At 36.6% G+C, this 23,985-nt stretch overlaps 1 protein-coding gene across 1 annotated transcript in view; it reads left to right on the forward strand.

The window, feature by feature from the left end:
- Nucleotides 1–23,985, forward strand: part of DIAPH2 (diaphanous related formin 2) — a 245,612-nt gene that overhangs the window by 33,083 nt on the left and 188,544 nt on the right. The window contains exons 6-17 of the mRNA XM_075763093.1: nt 3,853–3,992; nt 4,364–4,438; nt 4,524–4,593; nt 5,911–6,047; nt 7,238–7,346; nt 9,826–9,936; nt 12,105–12,223; nt 13,174–13,290; nt 14,380–14,498; nt 14,787–14,851; nt 16,724–16,828; nt 19,111–19,728. Of these exons, the coding sequence (XP_075619208.1) occupies nt 3,853–3,992; nt 4,364–4,438; nt 4,524–4,593; nt 5,911–6,047; nt 7,238–7,346; nt 9,826–9,936; nt 12,105–12,223; nt 13,174–13,290; nt 14,380–14,498; nt 14,787–14,851; nt 16,724–16,828; nt 19,111–19,728 (1,785 nt within the window). The remainder of the gene's footprint in view (nt 1–3,852; nt 3,993–4,363; nt 4,439–4,523; nt 4,594–5,910; nt 6,048–7,237; nt 7,347–9,825; nt 9,937–12,104; nt 12,224–13,173; nt 13,291–14,379; nt 14,499–14,786; nt 14,852–16,723; nt 16,829–19,110; nt 19,729–23,985) is intronic.

Genomic DNA, 23,985 nt, shown 5'->3' on the forward strand with positions numbered 1-23,985 from the left:
TCCAAGTTTCTTTGTACTTTGCATTTGCCTTCATCCTTATTGGATGCTCTCACGTAGAGCGTAACTTCCACTGAGACCTTGTACTTCAAAGTAAATGAGAAGTGTATATATTGCAGTCTGATCCATGTAAAGGCATAGCATTACTTAAACATAGTATTCGAATCAAACCGTCTTTGAACAGGAGAATAGAAGAAATAGCATCTGGTTGTAGCACTCGAGCTAGCGTGGCTAGATGTTAGAGACTGAAAAGTTGATTGCAGCAAATAACAGAAAGTAATCCTGTTAAGGTGAGAATTCTCCAGAACTGGAGTATTTGGGTGAAAGAGTTTGAAAATGGATGTTTATGAGCCACCTTTATCATCTGTTTGGAAGAGGAGGAGAAAAAAGGACCATGAGATGGTTCCTCATTGCCATGCAGTTAAAGGTGCTTAGTCGTACAATGGAGAAGTATGCTTGTCCTGTAAGGCACACGAGGAGGCTTAGGAGATCATGCTGCCAATTCCTCTAACCTTTAACCTATTTTAACTGTTTTTGAGGGAGTCATAGGTCTTCTGAAAACAAGGGGCTCAACAGAGTAGAGGAGCCTCACTAATGTCCTTGATGCATAGAAAGAGGAGGCAGCAGGAGCACCCCTGGGTTTAAATATGCAAGAAAATGTAGCAAAGATGTGAAATGCCTCATCTGAATAGGTATCTCCTTTGGAGCTTGCAGCAGACTACAGTGGAAGGGCTAACCACAGGAAAGAATATTTTTGGAAAAACAAATACATCTTGCATTCTAGTTTGCTTTTCAGGGTCTAGCTTAACATGTAATGGCATTTGATTGAGGTTTCCATTATCTCATCTCTTCATAGATTTTCTGGCTTACAGCAGTGCTTCTGTTTTCTTCTTTTACTCTTAGGGTTTTGGGAATGACTGTTGTCTGAAATGACAAAAACTGTAGCCAGTGTTGTGTAGGTGGTGCACATTAGTTACATATGTAATCTCTGTTGGTTTCCATTCAATGCAATGAGTGGCATAAAACTGTTCCTGTTTTCTAGTTCTTTACCTTATGGTCTTTGAGTGATGACTTTTCTGTACTATTACGATTTTTTAATATGTAGTGCTAACATACTTTTCTGATTTAAAGTCAGTTCCTACTCTTATAAAGATAACTTTCACCCATTTATTTCTTTTTATTTCTTTTTCCTTCAGCAGAAGAGCATCTCTTTGTTTAGGAGGTTGGTAGTGACAGACCATAGTTCCTTTATATCCTGTTTTACTCATCTTTAGATCTGTCTTGATCCTTCAATGTGTAACTTGCATGCATCGTCCAGCTAAAGGTACTATGCGTGTCAGTAACAAACATCTTCGAAGTTGACGTAGTCCAGAGGACACTGTTGTCTTAATGGATTTGCTATCTGTGTCAGATTTTTGTTTTGTTGAAGGTAGGACAAACAATCTGAAAATACGTTGTGAACATTTACATAGTTCTGTTATATGAATTAATACTGGAATGTATGTAGGTCAAAATCATTAACTTAAATGTAGACAAGTCGTTTTGTCATCAGCCATACTTAGTGACATTTTTTGAAAAATGAATGGTAAGAATTTGAATAGAGCAAACCAGAAACTTCATAAAAAGTGTAACTTTTTGAAAGAGAGACAATTAAAAGATTACAGTAGCCAAAAGTTCCTGATACAATTAAAACCAAATACATATAAATCCTATTCTAGGTCAAGCACTTTTCATATTGCCTTTACACCCATGACACATCTTTATCAGGTTCTCTTCAATAGACCACTTAGAGGTTAGATGATTTAGGAACTGCATACTAATCATAACCACTCTTCTGAGGTAATTCTACTTTTCTGCAACTTGTCAGAGCTGTACAAAAGTTTCGTTGCACCTTTTGGTAAAATGTTTTTGATGTTGTTTGTGGTTTTGAATACTCCAGCTCTAAAAACTGATTATCAGGTATTTTAATACTGAAATACCTTGTAGGTGGTTATTCTTCTGTAACGAGGCTCAAGTAGGGAGATGAGCTCTTTGTCCAATCTTCCATGTGATTCTTCTGTAGCAAACAAGATCCTCTAGCGATCTCTAGTAGTGGCCAAACATATAATTATGGTACAACAAGAAATCATTGAGTTACACATTGCATGGTTTTAAAAGCACTGATTTAAGAGTTGGTGGATACCAGCTCCTTTTCAAAGTCCTTTTCAGTGGCTCATTGTGGTGGGTTGACCCTGGCTGAGGGTCAGGTGCCCACCAGAGCTGCTCTATCACTCCCCTCCTTCATTAGACAGGGGAGAAAAAGTACAATGAAAAAAAACTTATGGGTTGAGATAAGGACAGGGAGAGATCACTCACTAATTATCGTCACGAGCAAAACAGACTGAACTTAGGAAGATTCATCTAATTTATTACTAAGCAAAACAGCATAGAGGAATGAGAAATAAAACCAAATCTTAAAACACCTCCCCCCACCCCTCCCATCTTCCCGGGCTCAACTTCACTCCCAGCTTCAACCTCCACCCCCCTCAGCGGCACAGGGGGACGGGGAATGGGGGTTATGGTCAGTTCATCACGCGGTGTTTCTGCCACTTCTTCATCCTCGGAGGGGGACTCCTCTCATCGTTCCCCTGCTCCAGCATGGAGTCCCTCTCACGGGAGACAGTCCTTCACGAACTTCTCCAACGTGAGTCCTTCCCACGGGCTACAGTCCTTCACGAACTGCTCCAACGTGGGTCTCTCCCATGGGGTGCAGACCTTCAGGAGCAAACTGCTCCAGTGTGGGGTCCCCCATGGGGTCACAAGTCCTGTCAGCAAACCTGCTCTGGTGTGGGCTCCTCTCTCCACGGATCCACAGGTCCTGCCAGGAGCTTGCTCCAGCGTGGGCTTCCCACGGGGTCACAGCCTCCTTCAGGTGTCTCCACCTGCTCCGGCGTGGGGTCCTCCACGGGCTGCAGGTGGAATCTCTACACCCCCTCATCCTTCCTCCATGGGCTGCAGGGGGGGACAGCCTGCTTCACCATGGTCTTCACCACGGGCTGCAGGGGAATCTTGCTCCAGCGCCTGGAGCACCTCCTGCCCCTCCTTCTTCACTGACCTTGGTGTCTGCAGAGTTTCTAACATCTTCTCACTCCTCTCTCTGGCTGCAAAAGCGCTCTCTAACTGTTTTTCTCTTTCTTAAATATGTTATCACAGAGGCGCTGATTGGCTTGGCCTTGGCCAGCGGCGGGTCTGTCTCGGAGCCGGCTGACATTGGCTCTATCAGACACAGGGGAAGCTTCTAGCAGCTTCTCACAGAAGCCACCCCTGTAGTCTCCCTGCTACCAAAACCTTGCCACGCAAACCCAACACACTTATCTTCTTCCTTTCTTTTGTAGAAGACAGAATTAATTTGAGAGTCAGGATATGACCACAGTGATAATGCAGAGCTCGTTTTAAACAGAAGACAGGTACAGTGAGAATGATCAGACAAGCTTAATAACAAGTATGGGGCTTTTTATGTCTCTCTGTTTATGGTTGTTTCTATTACAGTGTTGTGAAGTAGATGTTAAATTAGAGTGTGTAGCAGTTAATTCCATCATTCAGTCGTATTAACATGTTTAAATTTTTATATCCAAGATGTAGTACGTGCACTTAAAGAAGTGAAGAAGATTACAGAAAAATATTTACCCGTGTGATGCAAAATCTAAACTATTAGAGCACTTATGACAAATCAAAGTCAAGTCAGATGTCTTTAGTAGTTGTACAGGGAAAATGGTGATTTTTAAAATTCACGCAGAAATATTGGCCTTACATGTTATCATCTAAACGCTACTATGATCAATATAACATTAAGCAACATTCTGTCTTGTGTGATAGGGTGGACTGAAAAACAGCAAGCATGAATGTACACTGTCCTCGCAAGAATATATTCATGAATTGCGATCTGGAATTTCAGATGAAAAGCTTCTTAATTGTCTAGAGTCTTTGAGAGTGTCTCTAACTAGCAATCCAGTCAGGTAAGTAATAATTTCTGCTGTAGTTTTCATCATGCTGTTTTTCCTTAGCAATAAAGAGTTGTGGGGTTTTTTTTGAAACCACAGTAATTATGCTAATACTTGTTGGCACAAGAATGTAGTTCTCAGCACACTGGAAAAAGTGAAATGTTTGCAACTGTCTGCAATATTTTCTCACATTTCACAATGGTTCTCAGGAACTTGTAGTTGTTGGAACTAAGTGCTTATCTTAATGGTTGATCGGGTCTTCCTGGGAAGTGAGACTTAAAGCAGCGTCTGTGAAGAGATGTACAAGCAGTATTGGAGACATAACTTTGAAAGTTTTAAATTTGATTAAGAAATAATTAAAAGTACCTTTTTTTTTCCTTTTCCAGCTGGGTTAACAATTTTGGACATGAAGGTCTTGGAGTTATGTTGGATGTATTGGAAAAGCTTCTGGACAAGAAACAGTAAGGACGTGGATCTTTGGAAGGGAGGGGTGGGAATCTTGTGAAGATTTTTTGTACTTATATTGTCTTCCTCCTCCCTTTCAAGGCAAGAAGGTATTGATAAGAAGAATCAACATAAACTTATCCAGTGCCTCAAAGCATTCATGAACAATAAAGTAAGAAATATTTTAAATTCGGATACTTCTAGCATGATTGTTTTTTGTTGACTCCAAGATCTATGAAGCGTGTTGGATCTCAGAAAAGGAAGGAAAGGTTGTATATCCAGTATCAGCTGACTATTTGGAAATGTAGGTTGTAAACTTAGTGTAAATTTTTGAGTGTCTTGTTCATAAACATTCTGAATGTGCATTTTGTCTTAGTTTTGTTAAATATTATTGATTTTTGGAAGTAAAATATTTGGATAGTATTTGAATTTAAGATAAGTGAATTAGGAAATTAATTGTGAAATTGAAAGGAAAACATTTCTTTCTAAATTATGATTTCAATTCATGATTGTTTTTGTTAATATAATGTACTTTTCACCTGACTTTAAATTGAGTATGATTTAATATCTTTTTAGCTACGGTTTTTAAGTTGGTAGGTAGTGGGTAAAGGATAAAACTTTGGTCTAGTTGAAGTTGTATCTAACTTGTTTCAAACATGGGTTACTCATGTTCAGAAAGCGTGAGTACTGCTTCTGGAAATTGATGTGTTAAACTTGTAATTTTGCTTTATTCATAGCAAAATTCATAGCATATTCAAAATTCCACCCCCCCCACCCCGTAACAGATATAACTGTGCATTAAAGATACTTTTAAGTATTGTTACTCAGTTTAGTAAAGTCTCACAGCATAGCCTGTCTTGTGAAGTGGGAAAATTAAGCTTAAGTGGTCACATGCTTCCCCCACTATTCCTACACTTACACTGTAACTTCAAACAATTAGATAGCTGGTTTATCCTGTAGTTAATGAAAAAGAAAAATAATGCTACTTTTAAATAAATGCAATGTGTAAGTTTTTCTTTATTTAGCTGTACAGAACGTGAAATAGAATATACTATAAATAAGACAGTTGTTTCAAAAAAGAATTTCAAACTCTATAGGTCATTGTGTGGAAAATATTATTTTGACTTGCCAGCAGCTGTTACAGTTACAGGGAGAGGGAGAGGGGAAAAAAGTGAATTTTTCGTACTATTGAGGTGTTTCAGATATAGATAGAAAATAGAAACTGTTTTGTCTCTTGTTGGATACCTGATTTTACAAGATACAGTATCTTCCTTGGGAGCTGACTCTCTTTGCAGAAAGCCTCAAATGTAAGATCAGGAAGACTGAATTGTGTCCCCAAGCAGTAATAGTTGAAGGTTGTAGTAGAGTGTTGCCAAACTTCATTTGAGGGGGGGAGCGGATGTGAGGATTCCTAAGGATCTGAAGCCCATGATGATGAGTATTCAAGGCAATGACAATCTTTTCACTCTAAGCTTTTTGTTTCTTGAAGTACGGATTGCAAAGGATTCTAGGAGATGAAAGAAGTCTCTTGCTGTTATCAAGAGCAATTGATCCAAAGCAACCACACATGATGACTGAAACAGTGAAAATACTTTCTGCTCTCTGTATTGTTGGAGAGGACAATATGTAAGTAAGATATGGAAACAATTTTTTTTTTTTTAATGCTCATGAGTTTTCAGTTTGGAAACAGGTGAGAACTTGTCAGTGAAACAAATGTAGGCTGTTAAGTCTTTACTTTCTTAATGTAGTTTAAATGAAGAGACTTTTACCTTTCTGATGCATTAATCCGATATTAAATCAGACAAAAGCCAAATGACCAGAGATCTACAAACTGTGGCTGAAGTGGGAGGTCTGAAAGGATTGTGATTCTTCACCGTTAGAGAAGAGAGGAGTTAATCAGCCATAACTGTTCATAAATGGCTGTTGAAAAAAAAAATATATAAGTTATTTCATATATCCCTGATGAGTATGATCAGGAATTATGAACATTTAATTCTGACAGAGAAAGCTGTTAGATTTAAAGACAATGTAGAACAATGTGTGCTAGCATGGGGCACTACTGAGCCTATCGTAGAGGGGAGGATTGAGATTGGGACATCTCCTATGCAGACGGAAGATGAATTTATTATATTTGAAAATTACTGATTTGACAGTACATGTTAAAATGTTTCATTAGTTTAGAATCTAATATTCATAGTATAGAAATAAGCATATTTATGGATTTTATTAAAATATCATCTCTACCTAAACAAAGCAAATTTGAAAAGGGCAAAAAGTTTACATTTATAGCTAGAAGTTTTAAATAGTTCAAGTTATGGAGGTATGTAGCACATATCCATGAGCTTTTTAAAACAAAGATAATGAGTTGGCATACGTTTGCTTTGAATTATTGAGTGTCTTAGTTTAGTGAAGGTTAAAAATGGCAAACTCCCTGTCTTGTATGCAATAAATAAAAACATTTTGATTTCTGAAAAGACAATTTATTAGAATTTCCAGATGTCAAACAGGTCAGCTAAGTACCTCGTGTACCGTCTTGCAAAGGTGGTAATTTTTTTTTCTTCCTTGGTTGTTTCTTAGCCGAATGTCACAATAATTTAGAGATTTATTCACCTTTTTTAATTCAACGTTAATCTTGTAGATCTTCTAACACCTGGTTCTTGGTTTGTTTTCAACTTTATAAAGATAAGTGTAAATAAATGCATTCAGAATCTCTGTCAGTGCACTAAAGTCTTGAGTTGTGTAAATAGTGGGCTGAGTATCTTTAAAATGAGCAAGTTGACTGTGGTATGCTTTTTGACAGTTTGTCTTTCTCTCAGTCTGGACAAGCTTTTAGGTGCTATAACAACTGCTGCTGAAAGGCACAACATAGAACGTTTTTCTCAGATTGTTGAAGGACTGGAAAACCATGAATTCTTACAACTGCAGGTGGGTTTACATTTTTTATATGCTTACTAAAACCTCAGAAATAATATAAAATACTTGAAGACTGTGTGTTATTTTATGATCTTTAAATTATTTACCAGCAAAGTCTTTTAGTGCTATTACTTCAGTGTTCAGTTAAAGAGGAAAATTAAATAGAAATGGCCTGCTGATACTAGAGTTTCTAATTGTTAACGGTGTGAGACCAAGAAACTCACTTCCTTGTCCCAAAAATAGGATTAAAAAGTCTTGACCTAATAAAAATAAAGTAGCAATATTCTTTTTCTTGGATGCCAGATGTAATGCTCAGGTAATAAGTCCATGAAAGCATTTTATTATCTTTGTCACTGCTTTATCCTCTTGACTGGTTTAATGGACCCATAAAGATCCAGCTCTCAGTCTGTCCTCTGAAATGTTTTAGTTTTTGGTACTGGAGCCCTGAGGAAGTTCGAATTTAAGAAGCTGGAGGCATTGCTCCCTGTATCTCTTTTGGGTTTAAGGAGAAGGAGGAAAAAGTACTCCTAAGTTGCATTGCTAGTTTAAACACCCCCCCAACTCCCCCACATTCTCCCCTGTCATGCCCCACTCAGAGTAAACAAAACCTCCTGTATTTATGGCTTTTCCATCAAAGTAATGTATTTGTAAAAAGACAAAACAAGTTTGTGTTGTGCTCTTGATGTGAGTATTTGAGTTTAATTTAGAACCACAACTGTAAGGTTTTAACTGAGCACACACTTCAAGTATCTTACTTGCAGTACCTGTGGCAGGAATACATTTGCAGTACTGTTCACCTTTTTGTAATATTATTGAATGAAAAAAATAGATAAGCATAGATCCTTTTGAAATAGTGAAGAACTTTGAAGGTTTTTTGTACTGAAATTTTCTGGGGACGGCAGTCAAAAGTTTTATTTTGCTATGAAGGTTTTTGGTAACTTTCAATCTTTCTCCCTGGTAATGACAACTTAATGTAAATCCTAGCCCCTCTCTGGTCAATTGAATGGCTGACCTTTTTCTGAAAAATTAATGACGCAATGACCAAGTGACTGAGTATCCAACTAAAGGATGATTTTGACTTATTTCCATTTCATAGTACAGTTTTTATACAAATTTTGTATTGCTAAGGTACTATGGCTGAAAGATATGGGAAAGTAGAATTCAGGCAGGGCAGGTATACATGCATGGAAGGTATATCTTTTCCCATTTTTAGATCATATATGTGTCAGCTAGTTGTCTTAACGCTATGTTAACCATCAGTAGTTCTTGTTTCAGAGCTGATGAGTTAATGATGTTCAGTAAGTTTCTGTAAATGACAATCTAATCTTAATAATGCTATCACAAAAGAATTCATTTTGAAGTTGTCTCCTACTTTATGACCTTGTTGATTTAAAACAAACAAAACCAACCACACAACATTCCGCGTCCCCCCCCCCACCCAAACCTCACTTTTACATGAATAAAGATACAATTGCAAGACTCATTAACTTGTTTCTGACAAAATCGTTCTTTACTCGTATTAGCACAAGCCGTTAAGCCAGAGTCTCTTCAGGCAAAAGCAATCATAGCAGATGGCACCTCTTCTCTCTATTAATTTCAGATTGGACATGTACTTTGGCTTGTTAAGTCATGTCATAGTAGTAAAATAACAAGAATCATTCAAGCGAGCATGATGACACTACATTATCTGAAGATGCAGCTATATAAAGGGAGTGCCTTTGAAAGAGTGTTTTAATAGAAATTTAAGGCTCCATAAGGTGTTCCATTAAAACTAAATAGTGAATGTAATTAAAACAGGAAGGGTGCTTTTATCTTTTTTTTTTCTCTGCAGCTATTGATTTTTTTTTTCCATACTCTAATGCTACTTCTCTTTGCAGTTAACATCTTTTACCAAACTTGGTATTTCCCTGGAGTCCCATTTTAGTCTTTTAACGTGGATCAGCACTTTTGGCATTATGCTATTGTCTACCTGTTTTAAAGTAAATCAATTAAAGTGCACAGCTGTTCAATTAAAGCATTAGCCAGTATCCTGAGACTTCAGGCATTTTTCAAAAGTGCTGTGCAGAACTTGAAAAGACACCTGGTGATATGCAGTATTTTGTATCTGGGTGTTTTTGAGGTGGTTTTGTTGTATGGTTTGTTTTTTTGGTGTTTTATTTTAATTTTTGATTATTGGAAAACCAGGTTGTTTTCAAATTGGCGAATACTGAGGAGAAAGAGACAGTTGCAGTGTGGAACTGTAGTGTGGGAATAACTTTCTGAAATACAGTACGATCCTTTATGTGATAGAATTTTGACATAGCAGAGGCACTCACAATATGAAAACAGTATTCGATGTTGCTTGAATTAACCAAAGTTGTATTGCATGTGTAATGCATAATAAATAATATCCATTTCTTGACATTTGGTTTTATTATTAAACTGAAATAGTAAAAGACAATGTTTTCATTCTATAAATACTAAAAGTTTTTGCCTATATTTCTGATAACAGGTAGCATGTATGCAGCTCATCAATGCCCTTGTTACATCTCCAGATGAACTTGATTTCAGGATACACCTGAGAAATGAGTTTTTGCGTTGTGGCCTGAAGAAAATATTGCCTGTAAGTCATTTGTATATAGGAATTGATCACAGTCAATTGTTGAAGATAATGAAATTGTTTTACTGAGAGAAGCAGAAGTGAAAGATTGAGGGTGGGAAGGTCAGATCTGGAAAGGACTATCAATCCAAATCTGCTTTCATTCTGCATAGTTGCAAGTTTAGGCTCTCATTAGCTATGTAAACCAGAATGGTAGTTGAAACAAGACAATATATTACAAATTAAATTAGAGTAGTCAAATTTAGCATGATGAGCTCAAAGCACATGTAGTGAACGTGTGTCTGGCTGTGGAACCAATCTTGGATTAACTTTCTTTGTATATGCTGTTCCTGTTGTTTTCTGTGAAATCTGTTTTTCTTTAATCTGCCTTCTGAAAATGCATTTGGACTTTTTAAGGAAAAATCAAATCTACTCCTGCATTCTCTTTGAGACTGCATGTTTTCATGCAGCTGCAGAGAAGTGTGCCTTTATGGGAGTTGTGTATGAGTGTTTGGGACTTAAGGGTACATTGATAGCTCTTAACCAAGAAACCATTCTGGTGCTTACATCAAGAATATGTATAATTAAGCTACTGAGCAGTTTCTCACAAAAGATGAGAGGAATTGAAGAGTACCTGCTTATATTTGTCTGAAACAGAATTTATACTGCTCTAACTCTTAAGATACAAAATTATTGAATCATCAACATTTGTCAGGAATAAAAACCTTCAGGTTTTTAGCACATTCAACTTTGAAGCTGTTTCTGATATGTGTATGTTAATTTTTGTAATTAATGTGATCCACTGTCTTTATGTGCTGTAGAATATCTGAAAGCCTGAAGAACTCTTAGGCTTTTTTTTAATCCACTGGAAGTTAGTTTATACAATCAATAAATGTTTGAAAACTTTAAGAATTGAGAGTGGGTTAGATGGCAAATAAACTGAATTTTAATACATCATGATAGAAAGCTTCATAGAGTGTACTGACATCTAGATACGAGTTTGAAAGCAATTCATATTTAGGGATAGCAATCTTTTCTAAAAATGTTGAACAGCTATTGTGTTGAAATTCTGTCTCTAGTAAGGTTAATGAATTATTTAAGCTGTAATATCAACTAATAGTCAAGATCATCTTGCTGTTTGTTTAGTTGTAAGGTGTTAATTACAGGGTACACATCAAACTCAAATCAATAATTATGCAGGGAATGAATGTCCAAGGCAGAGGGGTGTGGTGGTTGTTTTTTTTGTTGTCCGTCCGTTCCCCCCCCCCCCCCCCCCCCCGCCCAGAAAGCAACTTTCTGAATGATAAAGCATTTTAAGAAAACTTCATGTCTATATCTGTGCTTAGGGGTAGAATTTTCAAGAAATTTTAAAGTAAGGGTTTCTTGAACAAAAAACAATCCAGAGGAGGATCCATATTTTTCTTTTAATCTGTCCAAATTCATAGTAGCCTTCTCTGGTTTTCAAACACTAGAATTGGTATGAATTTCTACGTTTCTAGGGAATATTTATGATTGCTATTCAGTTTGTGCACATCCAGTTATGAGAATTCCAGGCCAATTTTCATTTAAAGCATGGAGTGCATTCACACTAATGGCTTTTGAACTAGTTTCCTTTTTTTGTGATTTGCCTTGTGGGAACCTAAACTTGGTTCTTAAGTGTGTTAGAGAAATTACTTGTATTTTTTTAAAAGACAAACAAATTTTTCCCTGCTCCAAGTACTAATTTTTGTTTTGGTTATTTACTTCTCTTGTACGTATTTCTCAACGTACTCTGGATGTTTTTATTCTATGACCTAGATTAACTTAACCGAAGTTGTAAGTGTATCTTTACACTTCTTTAGGCTTCTTAAATTCACTTTCATTAATGTTTTGAAATATTCTTATGCTATTTTTTTTTGAAGAAACTCAGACATTAACAAGTATAAACTGCAGACTATGTCCCATTAAGAGAACTCAACTCAATTAGAAGGCTTCATGTTTGTTCTGCAGCCCATACCTGCTGTATTGGCTGATATTTTGCCTTAATTTTTCTCAGCTGGGCAATTATAATAAAAAGCCTCAGACACTGAGTTACAGCTTACTCTTGTTCCAAAGGTTAATTTCTTATATTTTGTCATGATATAATCTTTGAAGGGGAGCAATTCATGCTTTAAAAAAGGGAAAATTAAGATTTACTATGCCTTGAAAAATAGGGCCTGAAAGATAAGGACAATGAAGAGCTTGATATTCAGCTGAAAGTGTTTGATGAGAACAAAGAAGAAGACTTAATTGAACTGTCACATCGTCTCAATGATATCAGAGCTGAAATGGAATATCCTTTATAGAAATGGTGTTATAACTTGTTGCATCGTTTAATAACTTTATGAAACGTAAGTTAGAATGCTCTATGTGCAATTTGTTTGTCATAAGTGTGTATCTTACCAGGGACTTTCTCAAGCACTTTTATTTCTGCTTTTTGGGGAAAGACTTATTTGGAAAATTAGTACTTAAATTTGCATGTCAAATGTAAGTCATTGGGAACTGAATTAATTTTTCATAAACAACACTAAGCTGAATTCTTGCTTGTAGTACATGAAGATAGAAAATTACACCCATGGAAGATTGCAAGTTTGAAGAAAAATGAGTTTTGATAACTAAGTTGGAACAAAAGTTCTAGTCTGTTCTGAAGCACTTAAGATGCATTCCTTCTTTAGTTGTGAAGAAGCGGGAAATTTAAAGTTACCTAAGTTCAGAATGGTTGCTTTCAGTTTTTAAGAGAGTAGTAGCTGGTACTTAAGAAGCAGAAGAAGGTAGATGCAATCAATAAGAGGAATATAAAATCACTAATGTTGTTGCATTACAGAACAGGTAGTTACAGGTAACTTTTCTTCATTAATTAAAATGTTTGAATACTGTGTATTTGCCAATAGCCTGTCTCACTTGAGAATGAAAATGAAAGCTTTCTGTGAAATTTACAGGTTTCTATGATAGGTAGTATGATTTTCCTGAGTAGTAATGAAACAAGTCTTAATTGTTGAACAGGGACAGAGTTTTTGTGGATAATCCTAGTGGAAAAAGGATATTTACTAATACAACAGTAGTTCAGAGTGTTGAAATGTTTTACTTGAACAATATAAACAATGTCTAGGGACCTGGGTTTGGAGTGGGTGGGTGTTCTATGGTGTAATGCGTTTTTTGCGGGGGTTTTTGTCTATTTTGTTTGGTTTTTTTTTTTTTTAATTCTTTGGTTTTAAGTCCTTGTTTCCTTAACAATGTTTGCACTGATGTGAACGAAGTATTTCATCTGCTGTATAATATGTTGAAAGATACTTCTTCTGAAAATTACTTCTTGTCAATTCTCCAACACTTCCTTCTCATCAGGAGTGATTACTATATCCGGTAAGTGTCAACTGTCTAGCTTGATTTTTGGAGGGAGTGGAGGGAAGAATAGAAATCCTGGTAAACCAAGTAGCTCATAATCATGCACAGATAGTTGCTCTGTAACTGACGTGTTGTTTGTCTTTCTGCTCACTGTTAATATTGAAAAGGTCTTGTTTACATATAATAATGCTTATTTCAAAGACTTGAACCTTATTCTGACACCCTCATCTCAAAATGTCTTAACTTGTTGAACCCTTTTTCCTTTAGTCAAGTTTGATAGCTTCATGACATCAAAGAACTGCAAGTTAGTTGTATAACTAATAATTGAAACTACTTCCACAGTGCCTTATATCTTGTCCTTTCAATGTAAGCTTCTCTTGTGTGCACCTCAGAGTGTCCTAGCAGTGTCAAAATAACAATACAAAATCTTGTTTTAAGAAGTAATTTTTTTTTTTTGTGCTGTAAAGGGATGATAAAAACAATTGATATGCAAGATGATAAAACCAAGAAGTAAAATATAACCTGAGAAATTGTCAATTTTTTTTAAATTTGAAAGTTTGGAATATCATCAGTTTAGATTTGAGAGTTTTCTACTTTGAGAGCTCTGTGAAATTGAGATGTACTACCTTGCACTGGTAAGAACTAATAATTTTGAGCACAGAATCCTCTCATCTTAGAGGTTTCTGATGTTGTGTAGAGATGTATATCAAGCAATTAAGTTAATTATTAACTCATTTTCTAAGTAACTGAATATTGGTACTGTTGCCAGTGATGGGATTCACTGTGTTGAGAATGTGCTAAATAATTCTTGCAACGTATATTGAAAACACTAAAGGTGTTGTTTATTTTATTGATTATTGTCTGGCAAATGATAAATGAGAAGTGCACAATATTTTGTGGAGTCCTGAACTTCAGATATCCTTCTGAGAAACTGACAGCGGTGCTTCATTAGCCAGAGTACAAATAAGACTTTTAAGTTGATCCCTTTTACTGCTAATTGTGTAATTCATATATTAGGAGTTAAAGTTGCCCCTTTCCCCCCCTCCTCCATATTGTGTAAATGGTTGTTCATGTTCTTATTATCTTGTTAAATGTTTTCTTTATTAGACCTCAGTATTACAAGATAATAGAAGAATGCGTATCACAAATAGTATTGCACTGCAGTGGCACAGACCCAGATTTTAAATATAGAGGAAGAATGGACGTGGATTTTACTCATCTTGTTGGTTTGTATACAATAAGCAATTTTACCTTGTTTTACTGAGGTGCACATTTTTCTTTGTATGCTTCTGTCTAAACTTAAATTGACTGAATATTTTGACTGGAAACACACATGTGAGCTACAGGTATACTTGTGGAGAAGGCCAGATCAAACTCTGCAGCCTTTGATAAAATTACACTGATGAAGTTTGCCTCTTGTGTCATGAGGTCATAGGGTAATTATGGTTGGAAGGCACCTCAGAGCTGTGATACGTTTTATCTGACTTCCATGTGGTATTTTACTTAAATTCTAGATGCATGTGTGGACAAAGCTAAAGTAGAAGAGAGTGAAAAGAAAGCAGCAGAATTTTCCAGAAAAGTAAGTCCTAATCGTTACTCTTTTTAAGGTATTGAACAGAAGCCTGACGGGAACACAGGAGGCTTGTTTCACAGTAGAAACTTAGTGGAAATGGGGAAATAGTGTATCTCACAGGCAGGATGTTCTTTCACCTTTAATAGCTCTGTGGGTTTGGGGTTTTCCTGTGTGCATACAGGACTCAGATTCAGTTTCCTCTGAATTCAAAAGCAGATGAATAGTATTAGTTGGACATAGCTTCAGCTGTAGATATCTGATGAGAAAAATTATTGATATTTTGTTCTGAAATACTTACAGTTAAATACCTAATGTGCAAGTAGATGCTTTAAAAAAAGGAAAAAATTGGAGGGAAAATGTTCATAACTTCATCTAGCTTTGTTTCAGAACCTGAAGAAACTTAATGAAAAGCAGTGTCATTCAATGTTTGAAAAAACATTGACGATTTAGGTGCAGAGATGCTGACTTTAAAATACTGTTTTATTTCCTTATAATGCCCATGATAAATTATTACGTTATGAAGGAGAGTAGTTTATTCCTTTATTATTCATGTTTAGGAATCTTACAGTGCATTTTGTAACCTGTTATGGGAACAGTTTTATTCTTCTGGTCCAGTTCTCTTTTATTAGGAACTTGATAACTAAGTCCTATTTTGGTCAAGGGTGGTTTTCATTTATTAGTAGATACAGGAGAGGTTAGACACTTAAAATTATTTCTGTAGGAAGAATTGCAGCTCAGTATATTTCTTGTAATAAAATTTTTGAGGGGTATTTCTAAAGAAATTGACGCTTATCCTTCTGCTTTATCACTGTTGTTGGACTTGATGATCTTAAAGGTCTTTTCCAACCATAAATGATTCTGTTGGTGTTTGTGCTGAAAATGTCTTGATAAAACATGTTTTCTCAAGCTATTTAAATTCCTGTTTTCTAGATCATGTTAATGTATAATTTGTTAATCTCAGCTCATCACAGCCTAAGGTTATGAAATGCTGAATGTGCTATATTAGCTGCAGTAGTACTAAAGTTCATATACCATGTTGTTGTGTATTAAAAGCATTCAAAATTTTGTTTTTTGCTGGTCTGGTCTAAGAAGCCTTTTGCAGGCCAAAAGGCAGTACATGTTCTTGAACCCGATGATTACAAATGTCAGTGAAAGGTTGAATGAAGTCATTACCTTTTTTCTTGACAATGTTAAATGTGGATGCATTTTTTCATAGGAGTTATGGTGTCGGAGTTTTATAGAAAGAAAATTGCTGGATGGTTCCCTGGTAGAGTTATTTATCGTACTGTACTTTGTTAGTGGCAGTCAACGCATGTTCTTCCTAGTGGTAACTTGTTTTGTCCTGTGGAAGAATGAATAACAGAAGTTTTTAAAGATGCTAATAATTAAGGCTAGCAACCAATAATAGGATTAAAATATACAGCAAATTTTTCACAATCACGTTGTAAACTGGACTTTGGTTTTACATGGGGACATAAGGACTAAAGAGATCACTGGCTTATTTGGATACCGCCTTTCTTATGTTACTTTATGGATGATACTGCTGAAGCTGCACACATCTCTTCAGATTTGAGCTTGCTACGTCAGATATATACTCAAGTTTAGTTTGAGAAATCTGCAGTGTTCTGCTGGGGGAGTGAAAAACCTGTCAAACTTAGAGCTATACGAAGTAGCTGGATCTGAGTGGTTCTGTCTCAGACTTACTGATGGAAGAAATTATGTGGTACTAGAAGAACACATACTGGAAAAATATTTTTTTTTAAAGTTGAAAGTGCATTTATTGCTCTAGTTAGGATATTGTTTAAAGAGTTCCTGAAAATATAATACCTAGTGTGGACATAAATGGACAAACACTTCTGTACTGGTTAATCATTACAGTTTGATGAAGAGTTCACAGCTCGGCAAGAGGCACAAGCAGAGCTTCAGAAACGAGAAGAGAAAATCAAAGAACTTGAAACAGAAATCAAACAGTTACGAACGCAGGTAATAAAACTAAATCGCAGTAAGTTTGACAGTTGAGATGAATTTTTTTTTTTTTTTTAAGGATTGAAAAGAAATTGCTCTGGACTATATTGTCTGTATGGAGTTTGAAATGTATGTTCTAGTTGTGTTGATTTGTTTTTAAGCCAGCATAAACTACTAAAGATAGTTAATGGAGTTAACATTTTTCAGATAGTAGTATATTCAACACCTGTCACAGATATGCTTTATTGAGGAAAAATATTGAAAAGTTTGAATCCAGCATGACCTTTTTTCCTCCAAGTATTTCCGTGCTTTAACATTACTACTTCTGTATGTTTTGCAGGAAGTGTTTGTGTTAGAAGGCTTTATACTTTAGTTGCAAATGTGGAAATCATGATAGCTGTGTGTGCACAATATACATACCTTTCAGCATGTGCATGGAACTGATAACATCAATATTTTTTTTGAAGTCTGAATATCAGACTGTAGCCATTTCTGCAACAAATATTACACTAGCTTTATACAGTCTCATAGGTAAATATAAAAAAAAATGCAAGACCTTATAGAGGGCGAAGGTGATACTTAGTTTCATCAAAGCTGATTTCACTTGCATTCATTTCCTCATGAATTTTGCTCACAAGCACGAAAACTGTATCTCCAAGTGATCTGTTCAGGATCACTTGTGAAGCAGAGAGGACAAGAAATGCTGCCTGTTGAGCCCTCATATTATCTCTTGGGTTCCTTTTGTTTAATGACCATGAACTGAGTTTTAGACAGGTCTTTTATACCCTTTAGGAACCAACAGATACTGTGGCTTGATGCTTTTGCCTCAGCCTGGCGTATTTCGTACTCCTTCAATGCTAGGCAAGGTCTTCCTGTTGCCTTTCTTCCTTACTGGGGATATCTTAATGCCTATGGTCTCACTTCCTACATTGCATTTAACATGTACATTGCATCCTTTGATATCACTACAAGTGATACATTGTTGTAACCTTTGGTGTCTTATGATTTCTTACTCTGTTTTCACACACAGACACTTCTGTTCATACTTTGTTCTTGCCAATTTTAATGCTTGTTACAAAGATCTACAAGACAATGTAACACTGAAATTTGACAGTCTGTTTTAATGAGTTATCCAGCAATTGTTGCATTACAACTTGTGTGGTAGTTCATGGGTCAAACACATGCCTTGTGCAAAGCCAAATAATTAGTTTTAGTCTAACTAATTATTAATCCTGTTATATTGATTCTAACAGTTCAGATTATCTGGATGTTACAGTTCATTCACAATAATGGTACAATTAAAAATAGTACACATTAACTTTCTAGTATCTATGCCTTTTCTCTAGTGTTGTGCTCCCCATACAGTATATTGTGGCACTTATTTTTAGAGGCACTGAGGTTTTTTCTCAGCTTGATTTTTTTTTTCAAACTCTTCCTTCCTTTAAACTAGAAACAATAAAGAATTGTGTAGGGAAATAGTATGCAAATCAGATTAAATGAACAGCCTATGTTACATAATAATTTTAAAATAAAAAATTAGTAGAGGAAATAGAATATTAGCTCTTATGGTGGTTTGCGCATAGCTCCTGATGCTACTTTTTAACAGATAGATAGTCTTGAAGGACAAAAATCTGTGAGGAATTCATACTAGGCTAGCATCATGTTATTAATACAGAAACCTCTCTTATGGTTTAACATGCTGCTGCTTCTCTTCATTGTTCCTTTTACAACTTATTAGAATGGATATTGCAGTTGCTCTTTCTTCCTATCACCACAGAAACAACTGCAGACAGATTTAAAGGAAAGCATGATTGTTCCTCCCCCAGATGTCAGGATAGTTACGAACAACTGTGGTCCCATAACCTCTTGCACTGCAATAGCTGCTTCAGTGATTTCTGTGGAACATTTTCCACCAGTAGATTAGTGTTGTTAAAATTCAGCATTGTTATTACCATCGCTGATGTCCCAGCTTGCCAGGATATCCTAAGTGGGATAAATGATTTGTGCATTGGTAAGAAATAAAATGCTGTTCTGTTCACTTAAATGTTACTGCTGCTATTAAATTTTCTTTAAAATGGAAACAATTTGTTTTTATAAAAATGCTAGGTTATTCAGTTTACTTGGCAGTTTTATGGTACATTGTATAATCTATTGTTATTGCTTCTCATTAAGATAGGAGAATGGTTGCATTTCTCACTTTTTCTTGAGGTACAGTTGACTACAAGACATCCTAGTTTGTTCAACTTCATATCAAACCTCCTCCCCTCCCTGATGGAAAGAATTCCTCTTTTATATTTCAGGGTCCAAGCCTGACAGGTCAACTGACAGAAGTAGCACCATTACCTCCAACCCTACCAAGTGAGAATGCACCACCATCTCCAGCACCTCTGCTACCTGGTGGAGCAATACCTCCTCCTCCTCCACCGCCGCCGCTGCCTGGTGGAGCAGGAATACCGCCGCCGCCTCCGCTGCCTGGTGGAATGCCGCTGCCTGGTGGAGCAGCAATACCGCCGCCGCCTCCGCTGCCTGGTGGAGCAGCAATACCGCCGCCGCCTCCGCTGCCTGGTGGAGCAGCAATACCGCCGCCGCCTCCGCTGCCTGGTGGAGCAGCAATACCGCCGCCGCCTCCGCTGCCTGGTGGAGCAGCAATACCGCCACCGCCGCCTCCGCTGCCTGGTGGAGCAGGACCACCTCCACCGCCTCCGCTGCCTGGTGGAGCAGGACCTCCACCGCCACCTCCGCTGCCTGGTGGAGCAGGACCTCCACCACCACCACCTTTTGGGGGGCCTCCAATGCCACCAGCTCTTGGAGGTGTTCCTTTTGCTCCCTATATGGTGATACCAGCATTACCACATGGGATGAAGGAGAAGAAAAAGTATAAGCTGGAAGTCACAATGAAGAGAATCAACTGGTCAAAGGTATTTGGTTTTATACCCATTGATTTAAAAAGTGGCTTTTGAGGAAGAAGGACGTAGTGTGCTAGAGTTTACATTAGATTGTTAATAGTACTCATCAGTTTTGGGAATTCATTCCTTTCTTTATCCAGAACATTTCTTAATGCAGTGATTGTGATTCAGTTGGTATTGGTTTTCAAAGACACCTTATGCTATGGAATAAATTCCAAGTGTTTAATGATGCCAAGAGCCTGTAACACCCTGTATTCTGGGGATACTTGTAGCTAACAGCTCTCAAAATTTTGGCTGATTTTGTATAGAGTTAAGTGCTACATGTTTTAGACTAATTGCTTAATTGAAGTAGCTGTGTCTGAGTAATGAGAAAGAATGTTGAGAAAGGAGATGTATTAAGAGGTTTTACTTGAGTCTTTAAGTATAAAATGCAGTAAAACTTGGTATTAATGGGTACATGGAATTTTGGAAGACAGTGTAAGGCAGAACTCTGAGTTCAGTTTTGTCTTGTCCAGGTTAAGCTGTGGGACCCATAAATTATGTTTTATGATTTTTTTCTTGCTTTTTTGAGCACAGGTTGAAAGTGGATCAGGCTTTCAGAATCTGTAATTTTAGCTTTGATATCTTCTTGACAGTGCATGATTGCTTTGGTTATACCTTCTATGAATTTCTTTGAAAAATGAGGTATGAGTGAAACAGCTATGGTGGTAATTCATTGGGTTATCTAGTTTCATTTTTAAAGGCTTGCATGAACTTAAATAGCTTAAAAACAGAAGAGTGGGAAGGCATTGCTAAAGAATTTTTCCTAATCAAAAGAAATAACTCTATAGGTACCATGATAGTAAGTATAGAGAATTAAACTACTAAAATTTTCTGTTTAAGGGGAGATGACTTGACACCAGGTTAAGAGTTATTTTAAGATCAGTCCTCTAAATAAATACAGTAATTTACTGTAAATTAAAGCATCTAATCAAGAAATGAAGCCAATTATTTTGTGTCTGTATTTCTTGTGGTTTTGTTATATGTTCTGGAAGTTTGAAAGAAAATTTGACATTCATTACCTTACCTGCCTGTCAATGATAGTTGTACTACAAAACACACTTTGTGTTTTCCTTTGAGAAAGGCAGGTATTTACCCTGCCAAGATAGCTGCAAAACTTACCAGAAGGTTCTTAAGGCAATGGTGTTGTTAAACATCAGTTTTTATTGTAAGCATTGAAGAAAATTTACTAGAGTGAATTTTTAGCTATCTAGTTTTGTGCAAATTTTTTACTGCATGTGATTTAGCAGTATGTGATTTAATATTAATAGAGCTATGACTAACTCAAGTTTAAAGTTGTGAAGCTGATGTTCCTCCCCCCTCCTTTACTTTACAAACATAGTTGATACTGTATACCATAATTAATTTTTAAATGAGATTCTTATTGACAGAACTCTGATGCTTGACAGATGAGTATCCCAGGAAGCTAATTTAGTTCCAATACAAAACTCTTCTAAAAAAAGTCTGTGGGTTGCACGTTGCTAGGCGAGAGATTTCTTTCCATGAGCTTTTAGAGAACAGGTACTAGGCTTGGTGGATTTATGTAATGACAGCAGGAGGTGGCAGTCGGTAACTGCTGTGTTTTCTTTCTCCTTTGGCCCTGTCATGAGGGCAAGTCTGAGGGCACATCTCTGACTCCTGAGGTATGTGGAACATGATCGGTGGGTGAATGCTCATGGAATTTCATAGTTCTGCAGAGAGTTGCTTGTATTCTTGGTTTGTATCAAAGGAGATAGTAAAGCTGCGATGACCCAAATGAAAAATTGGGGCACTGTTCTGTTAGGTGCAGTGAACATGAATTGTGGCTTTGCTTTAAGTTGCATACTTGAATCCAACCCATTAGGAATAGTCCTAAAGGAGTTTTCAAACATAGATAACAGCATGCTATTTCATGTAGAGACCTTCTAAGTTTGTGATGTCTAATGTAGTTGTAAGTTCAGAGAATGCAGGTATCTGTGCTGTAGTGGTACTTGTAGGTTATTAATCTCAGAGATGTTTATTGGTTGTTTCAAATTAGTGATGTGCTAGTGAAGGCTTGTGGCCACTGGGAGGAGCTATGGGACTGCTCAAGGAAAACGTTTGGGCACCATTAATGTCCAGTGACAGTGAGCTCCTGCACAGCCTTGACACGGTTATTTTAAACCAAATTTCGTTTTTTAAAACATTTTAAAATATGAACATTTACTTGAGCAGTAAACTGCAAGCACAATCTGATTTGTAAACTAACTTGTAAGAGCAGTTACTAGTTATTACTTGCCTCTCAATATAATTGGTCACACTGTGACAAGAGAAGTTACGCAAGTATGCACATGTTTCTTTGCGTATGTGTTGCTTTAAAATCCCTTTTTGATCAGTATAGCCACTGCTGCTTCCATACACAGCAAATAAATTTGATATACTAGATAATTCTATCTATCATCAAGACTAAAACATCACATCTTAAAGGCAGTTTGTTGTTGGCAGTTTTTGAGTGGTATAAAATGTGTTAGATGTATTGAGGTTTACTGCAGGAAAAACTATATGGATCACCAAATCATCAAGGCAAATCAAAGGAGGACTTTTATATATTGCATGCTATCTGGTTTCAGCTCTAGCTTAGAGTTCAGTGTAGTTTGACTGGATATCTGCTCCTTGTTTGTCAAGGTACTCAATCTTTGGTCTACTAGCTAGTGTCTGACAGTTTCCTTGAAAACCGTGTTCTATCTCAATAGTGTGTTGGTACCAAGAACTTAGTAAAATCAGATTGTTGATGAAAGTAAGCTGTTAAGTGGCCACAGATGGTCATTGCTGACCTTAAGCTGCAATTTAACATTGAACTTGTAATTTAAATCTCACTCTGAAATAGTGCAGGGTTTTTTTCAGGTTGTAGATATATATCTTTCTAGAAAGTTGGGTGTTATCAAGTTGTCCTGGATGGAGCTGGATGACCTGGGATGCCAGATGTTGCTCCTGGCCAAAGATGCTCTCTCATTTGAGTATGAAGCCTCTGAAATTAACCACATCATTGGATCACAGTGCTGGAAACTTCAGGCCCATTAGAGAATTGTGGATGAGGGTGATGTTACAAGTAACTAGAGAATGCAGCAAAACAAAATTGGTGAGGGGTTTTCTTTGTTTATTTACATCTAATTCTCAGTGTGTTTCCAGAAAAACAGTTTTTTGAGAATAAATATTGACTTTAGTGCTTCTGAATGTGAAAGGACTCACATAGTCCTTGTTTTCTTGAAACATTGGTACAAAATTCCTTTAACCTCCTGCTAGCCACACCAATATATTATATTTTCTAGAAGAAAAAAATGACTGTTTTAAGTAGCCTAGTTTTATTATTAAAAAGAAACAAGAATGTGTGAGTTGTCATGCTGGGGAAGATGCTCATGTATTACTTTGAGGAATATGGCATTACCCTGTGTTGGAATCCAGAGATTTGAGTTGTTTGGTTTTTTTTCTTTGAAATTATCTAGCCATAAAAAAGTCCTTTTAGTTCATGTACTCTTTTATGAATCATTTGAATTATACAGTTTTGTAACCTTTAAAACCTTTTATGTAAAAGGAAAGGTTATTTCCCGTCCTATGATATGTTTATTGTCTATTGAAGATATTTTACCTTTGAACGTCCTTGTCTTCTTTCTGTTTAGAAGATTACTCTCTTCAAAGCTTCTATTAAATAATTTTCTGGATTTTTTTTAGAACTACTTTTTCCTCCTTTTGAAATGGAGCTGTAATGTTTGAGAAACACATTTCCACCTGGGCTATTCAGAAAATGTTTTGTGGCTATTATTTCATTTAGCTTCTCTTACAATCTTTGACTTCCGGGGTTTTTTTATTAACCCGTTAGATCTGTTTAGGTATTTCCATCTGGACTGTTTTCCTTATGGAATATAGATTTAATCACAGATTTATATTTTGCTAATTTTGGGGGGGGGGGGGGGGGGGGGGGGGGGGGGGGGAGCGAGGGGAGGAGAAAATTTTTATGCCATTGACAATATTATTCTCTCCTGAAGTTGCTACTCATCTTTGACTTGCCACTGCTTTGGTTAGCATAGTTTCTCTCCTACAATTCATTTATCTTTTTCATTTATTTAGGTGTCTCACATAAGCAGGGAAGAATTCCTGCCGTACATGTAACTTATGCTTTCCACACTCAGTTGTCCTTGCTAAGTAATGTCCGATTCTAGAGTCAGTTGCTCTAGTTCTGTAACTCTGAAACATACTCAGACTAGTATGCTGTAA

The sequence above is a fragment of the Balearica regulorum genome, chromosome 11, assembly GCF_011004875.1.
Source record: "Balearica regulorum gibbericeps isolate bBalReg1 chromosome 11, bBalReg1.pri, whole genome shotgun sequence".
In the NCBI taxonomy this organism is placed as follows: Eukaryota; Metazoa; Chordata; class Aves; order Gruiformes; family Gruidae; genus Balearica; species Balearica regulorum.